The sequence below is a fragment of the Drosophila kikkawai genome, chromosome 3L (genome assembly GCF_030179895.1).
Source record: "Drosophila kikkawai strain 14028-0561.14 chromosome 3L, DkikHiC1v2, whole genome shotgun sequence".
Classification (NCBI taxonomy): Eukaryota; Metazoa; Arthropoda; class Insecta; order Diptera; family Drosophilidae; genus Drosophila; species Drosophila kikkawai.
The window spans coordinates 18,453,678-18,469,404 of record NC_091730.1 but is presented as its reverse complement, the minus strand read 5'-3'; the positions used below and the strand labels follow the sequence as shown (position 1 = coordinate 18,469,404).

The 15,727-nt window shown below is 40.2% G+C and overlaps 3 protein-coding genes across 3 annotated transcripts; all 3 read right to left on the bottom strand.

Moving 5' to 3' along the window:
- Positions 1-5,983: 5,983 nt before the first annotated feature.
- Positions 5,984-8,656, bottom strand: LOC108070378 (putative odorant receptor 69a). The gene is made up of 4 exons (XM_017160828.2): positions 7,679-8,656; positions 6,578-7,390; positions 6,171-6,326; positions 5,984-6,103 (listed from the first exon to the last, which is right to left on the bottom strand). The coding sequence occupies exons 1-4, from the start codon at positions 8,654-8,656 to the stop codon at positions 6,053-6,055; spliced, it is 1,998 nt and encodes a 665-aa protein (XP_017016317.2). The 3' UTR covers positions 5,984-6,052.
- A 239-nt stretch (positions 8,657-8,895) lies between these two features.
- Positions 8,896-9,446, bottom strand: LOC108070379 (putative odorant receptor 69a). Its single transcript, XM_017160829.2, has 3 exons — positions 9,157-9,446; positions 8,976-9,121; positions 8,896-8,918 (listed from the first exon to the last, which is right to left on the bottom strand). Exons 1-3 carry the CDS (start codon positions 9,444-9,446, stop codon positions 8,896-8,898), a joined length of 459 nt encoding a protein of 152 aa, XP_017016318.2.
- Positions 9,447-11,768: 2,322 nt separating this feature from the next.
- On the bottom strand, positions 11,769-15,071 carry Or69a (Odorant receptor 69a). Its single transcript, XM_017160830.3, has 3 exons — positions 14,106-15,071; positions 12,810-13,814; positions 11,769-12,047 (listed from the first exon to the last, which is right to left on the bottom strand). The coding sequence occupies exons 1-3, from the start codon at positions 15,069-15,071 to the stop codon at positions 11,769-11,771; spliced, it is 2,250 nt and encodes a 749-aa protein (XP_017016319.3).
- Positions 15,072-15,727: the final 656 nt, after the last annotated feature.

Sequence of the window (15,727 nt, the reverse complement as noted above, 5' to 3'; positions counted from 1 at the left end):
CTACAAATGAAAATAAAATAACCAAGTTGTAACAAGCAGTACAAACAAGTGAACAATAAAACCACTTAAAAAGCAAGCAGCAGAAAATTTACTCCCCTCACCCGACTCCCCCACATAGTGTACTCGTATAAAAACTAACACGCAGAACACTAAAGGCAAGAGCTGTTTTGCAGGATCCAGAGACGCAGTAGCAAATAACGAACAGGAGGAGTCTGAGTGTCTGTCCGACTGTCTGTCCGACTGTCTGTCCGTTTGTCCTATATAAAAAGCAAAATAATTGGCGTGTCAGACATTTTGTTACGCCCAATTTAAGTGCTTCCGCCCGGGACCCGAGTAACTGGAATTTTTGCTTACGAGAAGTGCGAAACTTGGCCCAATCTCCCCCCAGACGAATGGATGCAAGTGTAAACGTGGAACGCCATTTAATTTATAAGTATTTTTAGCCCTGCTGGGAGCCAGTGATGATAGTGCTCTCTATGTTATGATAGAAAAAATGGTTTCAGATCGAATAAAACCCTACCTTTCCAATACATGGAAATTTCCCAGTAAAAATATTAAATTGATGCCCGAGCTTTAATTATTGGTAAATATTTATAATTATTCAACAAAAACACACCTTTTATTTAAATACCGCAAGTGACTATGCAAATTGGCAAAATACATAAACAGATATTTCAATAATGTTGTTGTCAAGCCATTAATATCGGACCGGCGGGACTAAAGAATTCTTACAAATTAATCAAGTGCATTCAGTTGGCATATTGACAATGTTCTCGTATTGAAATCCCCCACACTAAATGCTTTTGTGCGGTGGCCGGTGGATCGAATTAAAATTCATTAATTTGGCATATTAAAATTGCATTAATTAAATACCAAAATGGTCAGTCGGTGAGTTGGAGCATTTAAATGTTAATAATTATCCGATGAGAGGGAAAACAAGAAAACAAAGTAATAATTGCAAAACGACCGACCAAACATTAAAGTAAATCAACGTTTTTGCATGCTTCATTTGCTTAATTTAATCAGCTATTGAAGTGCAATCAATCTTGCATTGAAAATAAAAAGTAGGATAAGAAATATATGCATTTAATTTGCATCATCAGCAAAGGAGAGGAATCCCTATAGCAGTCTTATCGATAAACATTTTGGAAATAGTCTTAAAAAAAGAGTACCTCGTTCAAAAAACAAACTAGCTGGTAGAACTAAGTGCTGCCTTGCATGTCTCTCAAACATTTAGCAGAGTCCTGCATATATAATTACACACACATACACACACATACTTGCACGTAGTCGCCACACAATATGTCGTTGCAACTCTGCGCACTTCCGCTCAAAACCTTTTACTTCCGGCTGGCGTTGCTCGGGAAAAAAAACATACACAACTAGCCAGAAATAACCAAACTTTATCCGCACATTGCATGTGCCACGCAAATGCAAATTTCATATACCTATATAGCACTTGTAATAGTTTTTCTCTAGGTCCTTTTTCACCCGATTTAAATTTTATAATATTAAATACAGCAAAAGTGCGCCACAGAGATATTGAAGCAGCAGGCAGGCCCAAAGGATCGCAGCATTATCGCCCCCAGAGTTATGGCGTCAAAAAGCAATCAATTTTTAATTTTCGTTTAATTAAAAATGCAGCCGGGGGCGCAATTAAAATTATCCCCTGCATTAAACATACGTCGTAGTCAAGAGCAACGACAGCGGTTCTCTCGATTCGAGAAAGGACGCGGGACCGGCCAGCGCGAAAGTTAGTTGGCGCTTAAATGACAGTAACCAAAATCTGGTTTTGTTGCAATCAATCATGGCCGGGTCGCTGGGCCGCTGCTCGCTCAGCATCGTCGGTAATTGGAAATAGGTGGCATCGTCATCGTGATTGCGCGGTCAGTCTGGTCCTGCCCGCAGCAACATAGACAAGGACCTGACACGCGCTACACATGAGGCGATAGAAATAAAGGAAAAATATTTATAAAAACAATAGAAAATCGGATGGAATTTGGTAAAAATAAGAGTGAGTAGAGTATCCTGAATGAGGTTTTATTTAAAGAAGACATAAAATTATTGATTGTAATTATTAAATATTTATTAATTTTGGTACTATTTTCTTGTTGCCTGGTGTAAGATACATACATGACACTCACAAGCAACACAAATGTTGCAACTGCGTTGCGGTTGTGGCCCCTAAAAGTTCGCTGCGGATATCGAGCGTTCGTTTCAATGGGTTTATTAGCATGCCTCGGTGGCGTATGAGTGATATTTCAATAATGAGCATTCAATAAATTGACAATAATTAACGCAGGACATCATATAACCAATTTGTGTCGCATCCAAACAAACGACAATTGCGGGACAGTAGGTATTGTTATGTGATTATAGAAGCTAGAACAACTGTGTTCAGTTTATGAGATATGCTAAATAACAAATACCTTGATAACCTTTACTACAATTAAAACAAAGGATCAAGTCTATAATAAACAATACTTAACTTAAGCCCAAAAATTAAGAAAACATTTTTAAGATCAGCTTTTCCAAAATATTCCCTGTTAAATGTATTTACTGTACTTTCTTGTATAACTAAAGGGTACTCCAACCTGATTACGCTGTCCAGATTGAATGACAAACATCGTTCAACTGATAGATTAAGCCCCCCGATGACAGGCCGTTGTATTTGCGTTTAGCCAGGAGATCAAAGGTGTCAACCCAGCCTTTGGCCCAAATCACTTGCCATTAATTCAGTCAGCGGGCAGTGAACAATTTGATAACCCAAAGTTGGGGGCACGTCTGCCGGCTAGAAATTACACGAACATGAAATTTAATCATTCTAATTTGCGGAATTTATGAAGTTTATTGCTCCAGCTTAATAGACACAAACGCTAACAGATTTTTTGGGGGGCCAAATGGTGGCTTTGTTTTAAGTTGGCTCAGGCTAAAGTGAAGCCATCCCATTATGCGACACATAATGTGGGACTAGGTAGATATTTTAATACACTTTCAAAAGGAAATATTTAAATTACACAACCAAATAAATGTATAAAAATATGTTTTAAAATTATTAAGAAATTTCTATTCTTATAAGTCTAATGTCATCCATAATATGTAATATTCAGTGGATTATCGCCTTATAAGAGGGTATTTTTAATTCGCATATCTAATATGTTTTTTATATATTTTTTCTGGGATCCCCACCAACATTATTTCCTCTCAGTCGCATTTCATGACGATTTCCGCAGTGGCGGTTTTTCCTCTTTGCTTTGCTTTGGCTTTTGTTTTCCAGCACATGGAGCTGGGGCTTCGTCCCGGCTACGTGCGGAAATGTGTCTAAATTGTGTGTAAAAATTTCACCATCTCGTTGTTATTACATTTTTTGCGCCCCCTTGGCCGCCAGTTGTTGGGGTGACACCATATGGCCCCGGCAGATAAGGCTAAGTAATTGATGGACACACCCGACGGACGGACTAGCCTTTGCAAGTGGTTCACTTAGGAGGGGCAATATAGAATATTGAAAATTAATTTCATTTGATGGTATACATTTAGCAGAAGTGAAAGTTAAAGATGCTCTTAAATTTTAATAAAATTAGTAAGGCGTTTAAGGTTTTTTGTTAGTCTCTTAAATACTAAGCCATACTTTTGAGAGTCTCTTAACGTTAAAAGGCCTTTTCCCTGGAATGGCAAATAAAATGTAGAGAATTGTATGTTTAAAGAAAATTTAAGCTGTGACAATTATTAAGTAATAAGAAAAACCTAAAAATTTGTATAGGTAAAAAAGCAAATTCAACCTTTGTCTGTTTCAAAAAGGGCTGTTATTTATTTAAGGCTAAAGCCTTCTAAGCTTACGGTTAATTTAAAAATTCAAAGCAATTCCCCGTAATTGCCTTAAGATGGTTACAATCTGGTCTATAACTTTTAAACGGTTCCAAACCAGAGCCAATTATGTCCTACAGCTTCCATGGACCGCAATATCGCTACCCCCACGAAACCTCACATAACATTTTCAATTACCATTTCGAGTGGATTCGGCCAAGACCACGCCCTTGCTGCTTGGGCCAAGTTTAACTACGAAATTGAGACATGTTGTTTGAGCACATTTTGTGGTTTTGACTTCAGAGAAAAGGCAGCATTGGAGGGCAGAAGCAGAAGGGCTGTGGGAATTTCCGTGTTTTGTGTATGCAATTTTAAATGCACATCGCAGCTCAGCTCGGTTTGGGCTCTGGTTTGCCTTGCTTCGGTTTGTTTTGGTTCACCCAGCCCGATTCCCAAGGCCCATGTTGCTGTAACGAGCCGCTTTTGTTTGCTAAAAACTTATCAAGGCTATGGTCAGGACGGGGAACGGGTCCTGAGCCCTGGGTAAACAACAGGCAAATGCCTGCAATGATGATCCTGCAGCTGTATCCTGCCTCCCTTCGTCGCACTCAATTTTTATACAGACTGTCGATTCTGGGCGGGCGGAGATGGGGTCTGGCCAGATTTTTCTATTCCCATGGCCATTGTTCTGGCCACCAGGCTGTGTGTGTGTGTGTGTATGGTGTGTACTTTAAAGGTCTTGGCAGTCACTTCCACATGATTGGGCAATTCACAATCTTTTTTCATATGTTCACCCCGACTGTTGTCTAAGCTGATGACTCAATTAACTGCCAAACGTGCTTTTGTGAGCTGTCAGCCGGAAAGGCTTAGCACATCTAAAGATGGCCGATGGCAATTAGCCTATATGCTCACTCTTGTGGGTACCCTATGCTAGTAGTCGAGGATTTCAAGGGAAGAATATTTACATAAAGAAATATAACCTTAAAATATAATGATGAAAGCCAATCAAATACATATTTAATGCTTTTTCCACCCAAAGAACACTATAAACATTATTTCAATTACACTAAAAATCCTGTACCGTCGCCTTGAATATTAAATCTTTAAGCCCGAAAAAAGCAGGCCGCAAATGGAACGTGCAAAATCCATGGCCAGCAAAAAGCTGTCATCGAAAGCAGAACAATAAATATGCGCTGCTCATGATTAATGATTTGCACGCACAAACACACTAGCCAAAAAAACAGCAAGATTCCTTTGCCAACTTGAAGGCCAAAAAACAGGCAGCAGCAACAACAGCAACAGCAACAACGACTGGGCAGGCATTCACTTTGTTTGGCTTTGCGGGCAGCGTAGCGTGTATTAAGGGAATTAAAATGTTATTATATAAAACAAGAAGAAGGCTCCTGTCCAGGGGAAGAACTCGAGTGCAAGGTGAGGTTGTGAGGCGGTGGGCAGGACGCGATGGCAACGTTGTCGCCACTGATCCTGGATAACGATGTGATAATCACACCCATCGCAACCACTCAGCCACTCGGCACTCAGACCCAGCATATGACAGACGATGGACAGGCACCGTGTCAGGTGACTTGTACATAATTCCGGCAATTTCGCCAAAGAACTTAATTTTACGCCCCTGCATTTCTAAAATGAAAACTCCCCTCAGCCTACTGCCGCCGTCCTGACAACCTTTGTCCGGCTTTAATAAGTTTGCTCAGTCTCAACCGCAAAAAAGCAGTGAAGCGGGCACTCGCCAGGCTTCCCTTCAAATCCTCCCTTACATAAGGCAAACCCCAGCAATTTTTGTCTTTCATGCCGTCTTAAATTGCCTTTTTTTTTTTGAGGGGCTTCCTTTGTTTGGCATTGTTATGCAGCAAGTGCGAATAATTTTCTGGGTCAACTCTTTGGGGCTTCTCAGAAATTTTAGGCATTTTTCATAAGCAGAAACAAACTAAATGTTTGCCATGGTCTAATTGTTTTGTATTTAACATTTTTTAATTAAAATGTTTTTTACTACACACGAATATTTATAACAGAAGTGCGTTTATTTCAAGGTTTAGGTGAAGAGCTAAATAGTAATTGTATTTCATTGCCGGAAATAAACATATTTAAGTGAAAACTAGCTTTGTATTATTATAAGTGCAAGAATAAATGTTTGTTAAGTTTTTGCTCAAATTTCTACTAATATTTTATGTTCTACATATATTATGGTTATTTTAAGTAGCATAACATTTTGCTGTAGTTTTTCATTTTATTTTAAGGAGCGCACGCAGGTAAACATTTGGTAAGAAAACTTCAGAGTCTATGGAAAAACATATATAGAAAAAATATTTAAATTATTATCAGATAACCTTTTCAGGAGTACTCACAGCCATGTAGGTGGTTACCGATACTGGTGCCAGCTTATAGGTTCTCCACATATAAGGTTTTGTGGAGCGCATCATCAAAATAAGCAGCATTTTTCTATAGGCAAGATCACCCTCATACCAGTTGTTATAAAAGGCAGCTGGCATTACTTTTTCACTCTAGAAAAACCCAAAAGGATAAAAACAATTAAGTTCAAAATATTTAACAACATTTTCTTATTAAAAATTAACAACTTTTCCCTCTTTACTTACCGCCAAAGAAACCTGAGTGCCATTGTGACATATGGAAAATGTGTAGATCATAAATAAACCTACTCCCAATGAATACACCTAATGGCTGTTACAAAATTTAGTGTGGACAAATTAAAGGCCATAGAAAAAATGGCTATAGTAGAAGTCGACAAACTGACAAAAAAAGTAAAGTTAAAAATACGATTTATATTCTCAGCTAATTGCAATAATTTGTGATGGTAGAAAATCAATGATTTGAGCTTGTCCTTGGATCTAAAGTCCCTGGCATTCAGGTTTTCCAACTGATTGACCAAACCATCAAAGTGAAGTTCTAGTTGGGTGGTGCAGACATTGACCAAAAACTTCATGATGGCTATGAAGCCTATGTTTTGGGCAGATGAAAATATTTGGCTTATATACGAAGCGCAGAAGCCGCGCATTGAGCCTACAACTTCCCAGGGATACCAGCAGCTGGTTTGTATTCTGTAGCTCAGTTCCTGGGACTCCGAAAGAGTTTCGTAGACCATAACTAGTGTGGGAACTACATTGTAGTAGCAGTTGGAAACCATATAGAACACGGTGAATTTCTTCATCAAAAGAGAAGATTTTTCCATGTAGTAAAGGGTTTGATGGTTACATTTTCCGCGTTGCTCAAAGAGTTCCTGCAGTCCAGACAGCATTTCCTCGATCGGTGGTCTACATTTTAGCAGCACAAACATATTAAGAGTTCCTAAGACAGTGAATCCCAGCATGCTGCCCGTATCCGATATTTCCGCCACATACGATAAAGTATCCATAGAATTTCTATCGAGAAGATAGCAGTAGACACACAGGGAAATGTTATAATAAAGTAAATTGATGCATGCCATAATAAAAATGACTTTTTGAAACAATGTTTGGCGTTGTCTTGGCGACTCCCTGCCTTTCCATTCGAATCTCGGCATCAGGGCGTAGCGACAAGCGAAATCAGTGTAGCGCATAAAATCCTGGAACTGCATTGGGCTAAGTGCAACTTGATACTGCTGAGATTAGGCTGTTTGGCAACCACTAATGATGTCCTGAGAACGCACAGGTGTTTATAACGATATATCACTTAAATTATAGATTCCTGCCATTGGCCAGGCGAGAAAAATATTTTGAACTTGAGAAAGGTTATATAAAAGAACAATTTAGTTTAAAACTGAATAAAATAACCCCCCGTTATCTAAAACAATTACCAATAAATATTTCAAGGCTTCCATACAAATTTTTTACTTTATAAACTTATTCCCCAGACTTACCGCCAAAGTCAGACGTGTACCGTTTCGGCACATGGAGAAACTATAGATCAGCATTATGAGCAGTCCAATGAAATTCTTGACAGCTGAACCGAAATCTAAGGTGGTCATTTGAATGGCCAAGAAACCCAAGGACAGGGCACTTGCTGACAAGCCAACGAAGAACGTTAAGTCAAACATGCTATTGACCCTGTCCGCCACTTTGAAAAGACGGCACTGATATACAACAAGTGATCTTAGCTGGTCCTTGGCCCTAGGGCCTCGAGCATCGATTGTCTCCAGCTGCCTGGCCAAGCCGTCGAAGTGTATTTCCAATTGGGTGCCAAAGAAGTTGACCAAAAACTGAGCCAGCACAATGGTGACCATAAAGATCTGACACGAAGTGGCCTGCTGGACATAGGCAGCACTAAAGCCGATAATTGATCCCGTTACGCTCCAGGGATACCAGGTATTGCTCTGTACCGTGTAGCTTAAATGCCTTGACTCTGTCAGAAAGTGTTCCCAGAGCATTAGAATGAAAGGCAGCAAATTGTAGTACACAATGGCAATGCCGTAGAAAACAACTAAATTTCGTAAATATCGCGTATACGCCTCGTAGTACTGCTGTGTGCGATACTTTTTCTGTGCTGCGTATTTATATAGCTCCTCAAAATCTTGAAAAATCTCCTCGATCTGTGGCTTATTGTAAAGCAGCATCCAGAGGTTGAGGGTTCCCACAATGGTGAATGCGAGCATGCTGACCACAGTGGACCATTCCGACAGATAAAGGAGCGGGTCCTTTGAAGATCCATCAATATAAATGCCGTACACCAAGAAGCCGAAATTGTGATACACCAATTGGAGTGCTCCCAAACCGAGGAGGATGTCCTTGGCCAGAGTTCGCTTTTTTCCAGATGAACGTCTGCCTTTCCAATTGTATCTCGGCAGTAGAGCCATTCGTCCGACCCAATCCGGGTAAATCATAAAGTCCTCCAACTGCATGTGGCCTCGGATTATAACTGCCTTGTGAAGCCATACATTTTTTGATAAATTATTGTAATTGATTGGATTATCTACTGTGAGAACATGCAACTGCTTCAACTAGATAATTAGATCCCTTGGGAACTCTTACATTTTAAATTCGTGAGACAACACAATGTGTCCAAATAATTTAATAAAATAATGGTACAATTATTAATTACAAATTACTAGCATTTTTTTTAATATTAAGTTACCATCCCTTAATTTTCTTTGAAAAATGAACCTTTTACAATAATTAAGATGACAAATAAACCATAGCAAAATCTCTCCCAAAACTCACCGCAAAAGTCAAATGAGTGCCATCGCGACACATGGTAAAATATCACGAATATAATCAGTTCCAGCAAGTGCTTGACGGCTTCGCCCACCTCGAACATGGTCATGGAGAAGGCCAAAAAGCACATTCCAATGGTCGCCGTCGTTAAACTAATGCAGAAAGTAAAGTTGAAGATGTGGTTCACCTTGTTTGCCATTTGGAAAACTGATCCTTGGCCGTGGGGTGACGAGCGTCAAGGGCCTCCAGTTGCCTGGCCAAGCCATCGAAATGGATTTCCAACTGAGTACCGCAGAAGCTGACGAGGTACTGACTTATCATAATGGAGGCCATTAGCAGCTGACACGAGAAAGTCTGAAGGATAAACGCAGCACCAAAGCCAAGGACTGAGCCTTGGATCTGCCAGGGATACCAGGTACTGCTCTGAATCTGGTAACTCAGCTCCTTTGACTCCGTCATGAAGTGTTCCCAAAGCATTAGGGTCAAAGGTAGTGAGTCATAGTAGACAATTGATGAAGAGAAGGCAATCACTAGTTGAAAACCCCAAATAAATGAGAAGTCTTCATCTGCTGAGTTTTTGTAAGAAACTGAATTTATTTCATTCAAACCCTAGCTTATATAGCTAACATGAGAATTTACATTGTAGATCTTAGTTCTAGACCCACGCATCGGACAGTTCCCGATCGTGGGAAATATTCTATGTGCGATAAGGGTGCACATGTCAACCCGATCGTACATATCTTAAACAAACCCAGACTGCTCACAGGAGGTCATATTTCGGGTTACTTGTTACATAGGCTCATGTGGCGGTTTCAAATAGCTATGCACACAAGTGCTAGACCGTGCACTGTGGCCGGGACTTAATCGCTAACAGATGCGTTCTTATTTATAACCGTGTTCATGTTTGAACACTAGTCCTTTTATAAATCGCGTATAGCCCTGGTAGTACATGCTAGCACGATGTGTATTCGTGTCGGCGAGTTTAAACAGTTCTTCGAAGTCTCCCAGCATATCCTCAATTTCTGGCTTAAAGTACAGCAGCTTCCACAGGTTGAGGGTCCCCACTACGGTGAATCCGAGCATGCTGCCCACAGTGGCTAGTTCCGCCACATACCGAAAGGGATCCTTGGAGGTTCTATCGACATGATAGCCATACATAATGCATCCGAAATTGTGATAAGCCAAGTGAAGGAGTCCCACCATTAGAACAATGCGTTTGGCCAAGGAAAAATGTTCGGCCGAAGATTGTCTGCCTCTCCAATGGTATTTCGGCAGTAGTGCCATTCTACAGAGCCAGTCCGGGTACTTCATGAACTCCTCCAACCGCATCTGGTTTGGGATTAATACTGCCTTGCCAAGCTCATTTTTCTGGTCGTAATTGGTGGGATAATCTACTGTGTGAACAGACAACTGGTTTGACTACGCAAATGGGTCATTACGGAAATTTTTAATTCATAAGAAAGAGCCATTTGCTAAGCAGTTGTGCAATTTAATAAATCTAATTTATCTGACTTTGAAATAAGTCGATTAATATCGCCAAAATGACTTAAGGGGGGACATCTGAGTAACTTTTTTTAAAAATCGAAAAATTTTTTTTTTTGCTTAAAAAATACTTTAGGGTCTTAAAAATAACATATCAAAAGATAGAATCCGGCAAAAGTTTCTAAGTGTCGAAAATTTCCATTCTGCGGCGATGCCTCACATGTAATCATATACGATTTTAAAACTTTAAACGCGTTTTTCTCAAAACCACTTTTTTCGAGTTGGCCGAAAACATAACTCGAACAAGTCTTAACCGATCGATCTGAAATTTTGACAGTATATCAAAAATACCTATGGCTATCAACGTACGTAGGATTTTTTTTTTTTTGCTTGCTTTTTTTTATGAACAATTTTGTGACGTTTTTTTTTTCATGAAAATTGAACATTTTATTTAATCACTCACCATTTTGCAAAAAATCAAAATATCGAAAAAATCCTACGTACGTCGATAGCGGTTGAGATATAGAAACTAACAAAATTTGATATTTTGTTCTAGATCAAAAACTAAGGACGTTAGGTTTTCGGCCATGGACCCCTTTCAAAAAAATAGGGCCTACGAAGACATGCTGCACAGCCGCCATTTTGTTTTCGATTTATTAACAAAAAAATTTATTTTGTAGTTCACATCTAACATTATCAAACCTACTTTAAAATTTTTCAATTGGCTTTTTCATTTGGTCAAAAAAAATTCTAGAAAATGGGTTTTTTTTTGCCAGTTACTCAGATGTCCCCCCTTAATTGAATTATTTTTCAAGACAAAATAATATAAATTTGGTTAGAAGTTATTAATCAGTATTTTAAGTAGCTCTTTTTCAGATTAATCATATATTCTATTGCCATCACAATTATTATATTAAATAAGCGGTATTTTAGGCTTAGTTATTACCTATTTTAAGTACTTCGTACTTACCGCTATGGTGACCTCAGTTCCAAAGTAGCAAATGACAAAGTTGTACACCACAAACGCTGCCAGGCCATTAATGTACTTAAAGGCGGAGGCCAGGTAAAGGAGCAGCACCGCCACACTCGTCATGCAAATGGCAACCGTGGCACATATCAAGGCAGCCAGAAAGGAAAAGTTAAAAATGTAATTGACTTGGTCGCACAAATCCAAGATTTTGCAGTGGTATACGATTAGCCTTCTTAAGGTTCGATGAGCGTCCGGCTGACAGGAATCCAAAGCGAGTAACTGCTCGGACAGGGCGTCGTAGTGCAGCTTCAAGTTATAGGTTACTATGCACAGAATATGATGGGTGGTCACAGAACAGATGGGTGGTCGCAGAAGGCCCAATAAAATATAAACTCGTACTTCATGAAGCGATTAGCCAACTCGAAATAGTGCTGCTGCCGATAATGCATCTCCTTGGGTCTTGGATAAAGCTCCTTCAGCTCTGTGAGTACTTCCTCGATCTCAGTACGGTAGTAAGTGAGGGCCCAGATATTACAGATTCCAATGGAGGTGAGCATCATGGCTCCGGCAGCCTCCGATATCTCCGCCACGAAACCGGCCGTGCCCTCTGCCTTGCGACCCACCAACTGCCAATGCACGAGTTCTCCAAAATTTTGATAACACAGAGAAAAAGTTCCGAGTACAAAAAGCACCTTTCTGGCCGTAACGTGTGAAACTATCTCTTCCGGGCGGCCATTCCACCGAAACCGCGGCACGAAGCCCATGCGAAGGGCCCTGTCCGGATACTTTATATAGTCCTGCAGGTGCATCCTGTTGCAAGCTCAGATTGACTTTGAGTTCCCATTAAATCTGCGGGCTTTTATTCTTCAGAATGTCAACCCTAATTGATTATTATTAAATATATTGCGTCATAGGTCCTGAGAACAGGCAACTGTTAACTCAGGGTTGATTATCAGTGTAATGCGAGGGTATTGAAACTGAGAAGGATGCCGCGGAATACATAATTTAATATCTCTTTGTAGTAATTTCTCTAATAGTTCAAACTCACAGCTAGGGTAACCTCTCTGTTGCTGCTGGAGTTGATATCCCAAGAGTAAACCAAATTCTCCTGGTCTTTGCATATTATAATTAACCTTTCCACTGATAGCAAGAATGATAACTAACTTAATCGAAAAATAGTAACGTTTATACTTTGTAAGAAAGTAAGACCTAATTGAGTTTCAAAAACCTAAAGAACTGAGAACAGACAACTGCTCTGGGATTTAGTATAGAGAGGGCCAGCATGGATTGATATGCTATATTATCAGAAAAGTGAGTCAAATTCACTACAGAAATAAATAAAAAAAATCAAGTCTTATATACGTTTTACACACGGTTCTCTCACTTACCGCCAAGTTGACCTCGGTGCCCATGTAGCAGATGACAAAATGGTATAAGACAAAGGCCACTATACCAAGGATAGCCTTAAAGGCAGATGCCAAATCCAGCAGAAGCACTGCCACACTCGTCATGCAAATTGCAATTGTGGAACCAATTAAAGTTGCCACAAAGTAGAAGTTAAGGATGTGATTGAATTGCTCGCCGAGCTGGAGAATCCGGCAATGATAGGCGATCAGAGATTTTAACTTCTTGTGGGCCTTGGGATGACGCGAATCGAGACTTAGTAACTGGCTCGCCATGGCGTCGTAGTGCAGCTTCAACTGGAAGGTAAATACGCTGACTATATTTAAGGCAGCCAAGCTCATGCCAACGCCTATTAAACAGCCCAGGGCTTGGCAACAGAGAGATGCACTATATCCGATGGCGGAGCCATAAATCTTCCACGGATACCACGCCTTGGTTTGCGCCCTGTAACTCAGGGTTTTCGCCTCCGTCAGATATTCCCAAACAAGCAGCAAGATGGGAAATCCGTTGTAATACACCAAAAACATCACATAAAACCAGTACTGGAGCTTCATTAGAAATAGTGGTAGATCAAAGTAGTGTTGGCAGCGATAGTGCCTTTGACCAGGTCTGGGATATAGATCTTGTAGATTCTTGAACGCCACTTCGATTTGTGGACGATTCAGCGTGAATGTCAATATGTTACCAATTCCCACAAAAGTGAGCATGAGGTAGCCACACATCTCTGATAGTTCCGCAACGAACGATTTCGTATCCTTTACCGTTCGGCCGTATATATACCAATAGATAATCACTCCAATATTCTGGTAGCCCAATAAAACGGCCCCGAGCAGAAAAATACCCTTCTTAAAGCACTTGTGATTCGATTTAATTGCTGGTCGTCCCGTCCATTGATATCGTGGGGCAAAGGCAATGCCGCAGCCCTTGTCAAGATACTTCATATAGTCATTGAACTGCATCTTGTCGCACACTGTGACCTCCTTTGCCGTCTGACAGTCTTTAATACTTTGATTTGCAAAGCCTAATAGAGGCCAGGGGCCTGAGAACAAGCAACTGTTTTTTATACTATATCTTCAAATTAGTGAGGTTTTTCGTATCTTATTTTACAGAAGGTAGAAAAAAGGTTAGGTAGCGAATTATAATCGAGTATAAGTATCGATTTGATATAAATATTTAATAATCAACTCAATTTTTACTTTAAATAAGATCCCAATAACTTTATAAATAGCTATTAATAAATATATAATAATAAATAAAAATTAAAACCACCTCCTACTCACCGCCAAATTGACTTCTGTCCCCAAGTAACAGATGATAAACTGATAGAACACAAAGGCCACCAGGCCACTAAAAGCCTTGAAGGCGGATGCCGAATCCAGCAGGAGCACAGCGACACTCGTCATGCAAAACGCAATAGTGGAGCCAATGAGGCTGCTCATGAAATTAAAGTTTAGGATGATATTGAATTGGTCTGCGATCTGGAGAATCCAACTGAATCCAATCTTCAGCTGCTCCTTGGATTGGGGATGTCGGGCATCAAGGTTCTGCAACTGACTGGCCATGGCATCGTAGTGCAGTTTCAGCTGGAAGGTGAATATGCACACCAAATTCTGGGTAACTAAGCTGAAGCCCACGCCAATGAACGAGGCCATGACTATGCTGAGGTAAGCTAATTCGAATCCCAAGGCTGAACCGTGGACCCTCCAGGGAAACCAGGTGTTGGTCTGCGTTCTGTAGGTCAGCTCCTGACCCTCCTTAAAATTTTCCCAGAGGAGCATGAACAGGGGCGCACTATTATAGTAAATGTAGAATATCACATAGAATCTGAACTCGCATTTCATTATGAAAATAGCTATTTCATAGTAGTGCTGGCAGCGATAGTGCCTTTCTCTGGGACCGGGATATAGCTTCTGGAGCTCTTCGAGCACCGCCTCGATCTGGGAATGATTCTTTATCAAAGCATAAATATTGGAGAATCCCACCATAGTTAGCATCAGAGATCCGCACATTTCCGCCATTCCGGCCACAAATGCAGCAGTGTCTTCTTGTATGCGCTCGTAAATGTACCAATACATAAATACACCAATAATTTGAGAGATCGCACAAATGATACCCAGTACTAGGAGAGCCTTTCTGCCCTGCCTGCGCGGATCCCTGCCCAAAGGCCGCTTGCTCCATTGATATCGCGGTATGCAAGCCATCAGGCATCCTATATCTATGTACTCCATATAATCGTGGAACTGCATTCTTAAGACTGACTTGGCTTTGGGGACAGTCGAACCTTTATATGGGTATCTATTTCCGGGTCTAATTGAGCAATTTCCATTTAAAAGTCTTGGGAACAAGCAAGTGCTTCTAAAGCAAAAATCAGTGATGGCCTTTCGGCTTTTTCCTTTACGATTTAAAGGGAAATCTTTTATAAATACTACTAAAACTGATTCTGAATCATCTATGAAGGGAGAAAATTGTAAAGTAAGAATGTTTAGTCATCAATAAAACCTATTTATTGACTTGATTAAACTAATCCTATATTAAAACGATTTAAAAATATTTTTAAATTAAATCTACAAACTCCTATATTCAGAAGGTGTTCTACCACAAGCATTTGTATATTCATTTCGTTAATATTTTTGTCGAGCTCGTAATGCGAGCTGGTTATCGGGCTTTTATGCGCTTGTCTATCGCTGCTGATATCGGCAGACAGACAAGTGCCGCTCGTTCTGCACTCCATTTCCGGCGGAAGTCCGCACAAGGAGACATTTTTATGTACCTCCATGCTGTGCCTGCATGTGTGCCTGTGTATTGTACTTGGCGCTTGTTTACTTCTTTGTTTATGGGCCTTACCCCCGGCTCGTTTACGAGTCCATCCTATTGCCAGTTTTTATTGTTGCTTTTATTTTGC

Bases quoted from the DNA above. Each gene is read 5' to 3' on its own strand.
- LOC108070378 (XM_017160828.2), bottom strand. From the start codon at position 8,656: ATGCAGTTGGAGGACTTTATGATTTACCCGGATTGGGTCGGACGAATG. The intron at 6,327-6,577 runs GTCAGTTTGTCG...GGGTTTTTCTAG, and splicing joins TTTTTAACTTTACTTTTTTT to AGTGAAAAAGTAATGCCAGC. The intron at 6,104-6,170 runs GTGAGTACTCCT...GTTTTTCCATAG, and splicing joins CGGTAACCACCTACATGGCT to ACTCTGAAGTTTTCTTACCA.
- LOC108070379 (XM_017160829.2), bottom strand. From the start codon at position 9,446: ATGCTTTGGGAACACTTCATGACGGAGTCAAAGGAGCTGAGTTACCAG. The intron at 9,122-9,156 runs GTGAACCACATC...TTTCTGCATTAG, and splicing joins TTTTCCAAATGGCAAACAAG to TTTAACGACGGCGACCATTG. The intron at 8,919-8,975 runs GTGAGTTTTGGG...TTATTGTAAAAG, and splicing joins GCACTCATTTGACTTTTGCG to GTTCATTTTTCAAAGAAAAT.
- Or69a (XM_017160830.3), bottom strand. From the start codon at position 15,071: ATGCAGTTCCACGATTATATGGAGTACATAGATATAGGATGCCTGATG. The intron at 13,815-14,105 runs GTGAGTAGGAGG...AAAGACTGTCAG, and splicing joins GGACAGAAGTCAATTTGGCG to ACGGCAAAGGAGGTCACAGT. The intron at 12,048-12,809 runs GTAAGTGAGAGA...GTGCATTGGCAG, and splicing joins GCACCGAGGTCAACTTGGCG to TTGGTGGGTCGCAAGGCAGA.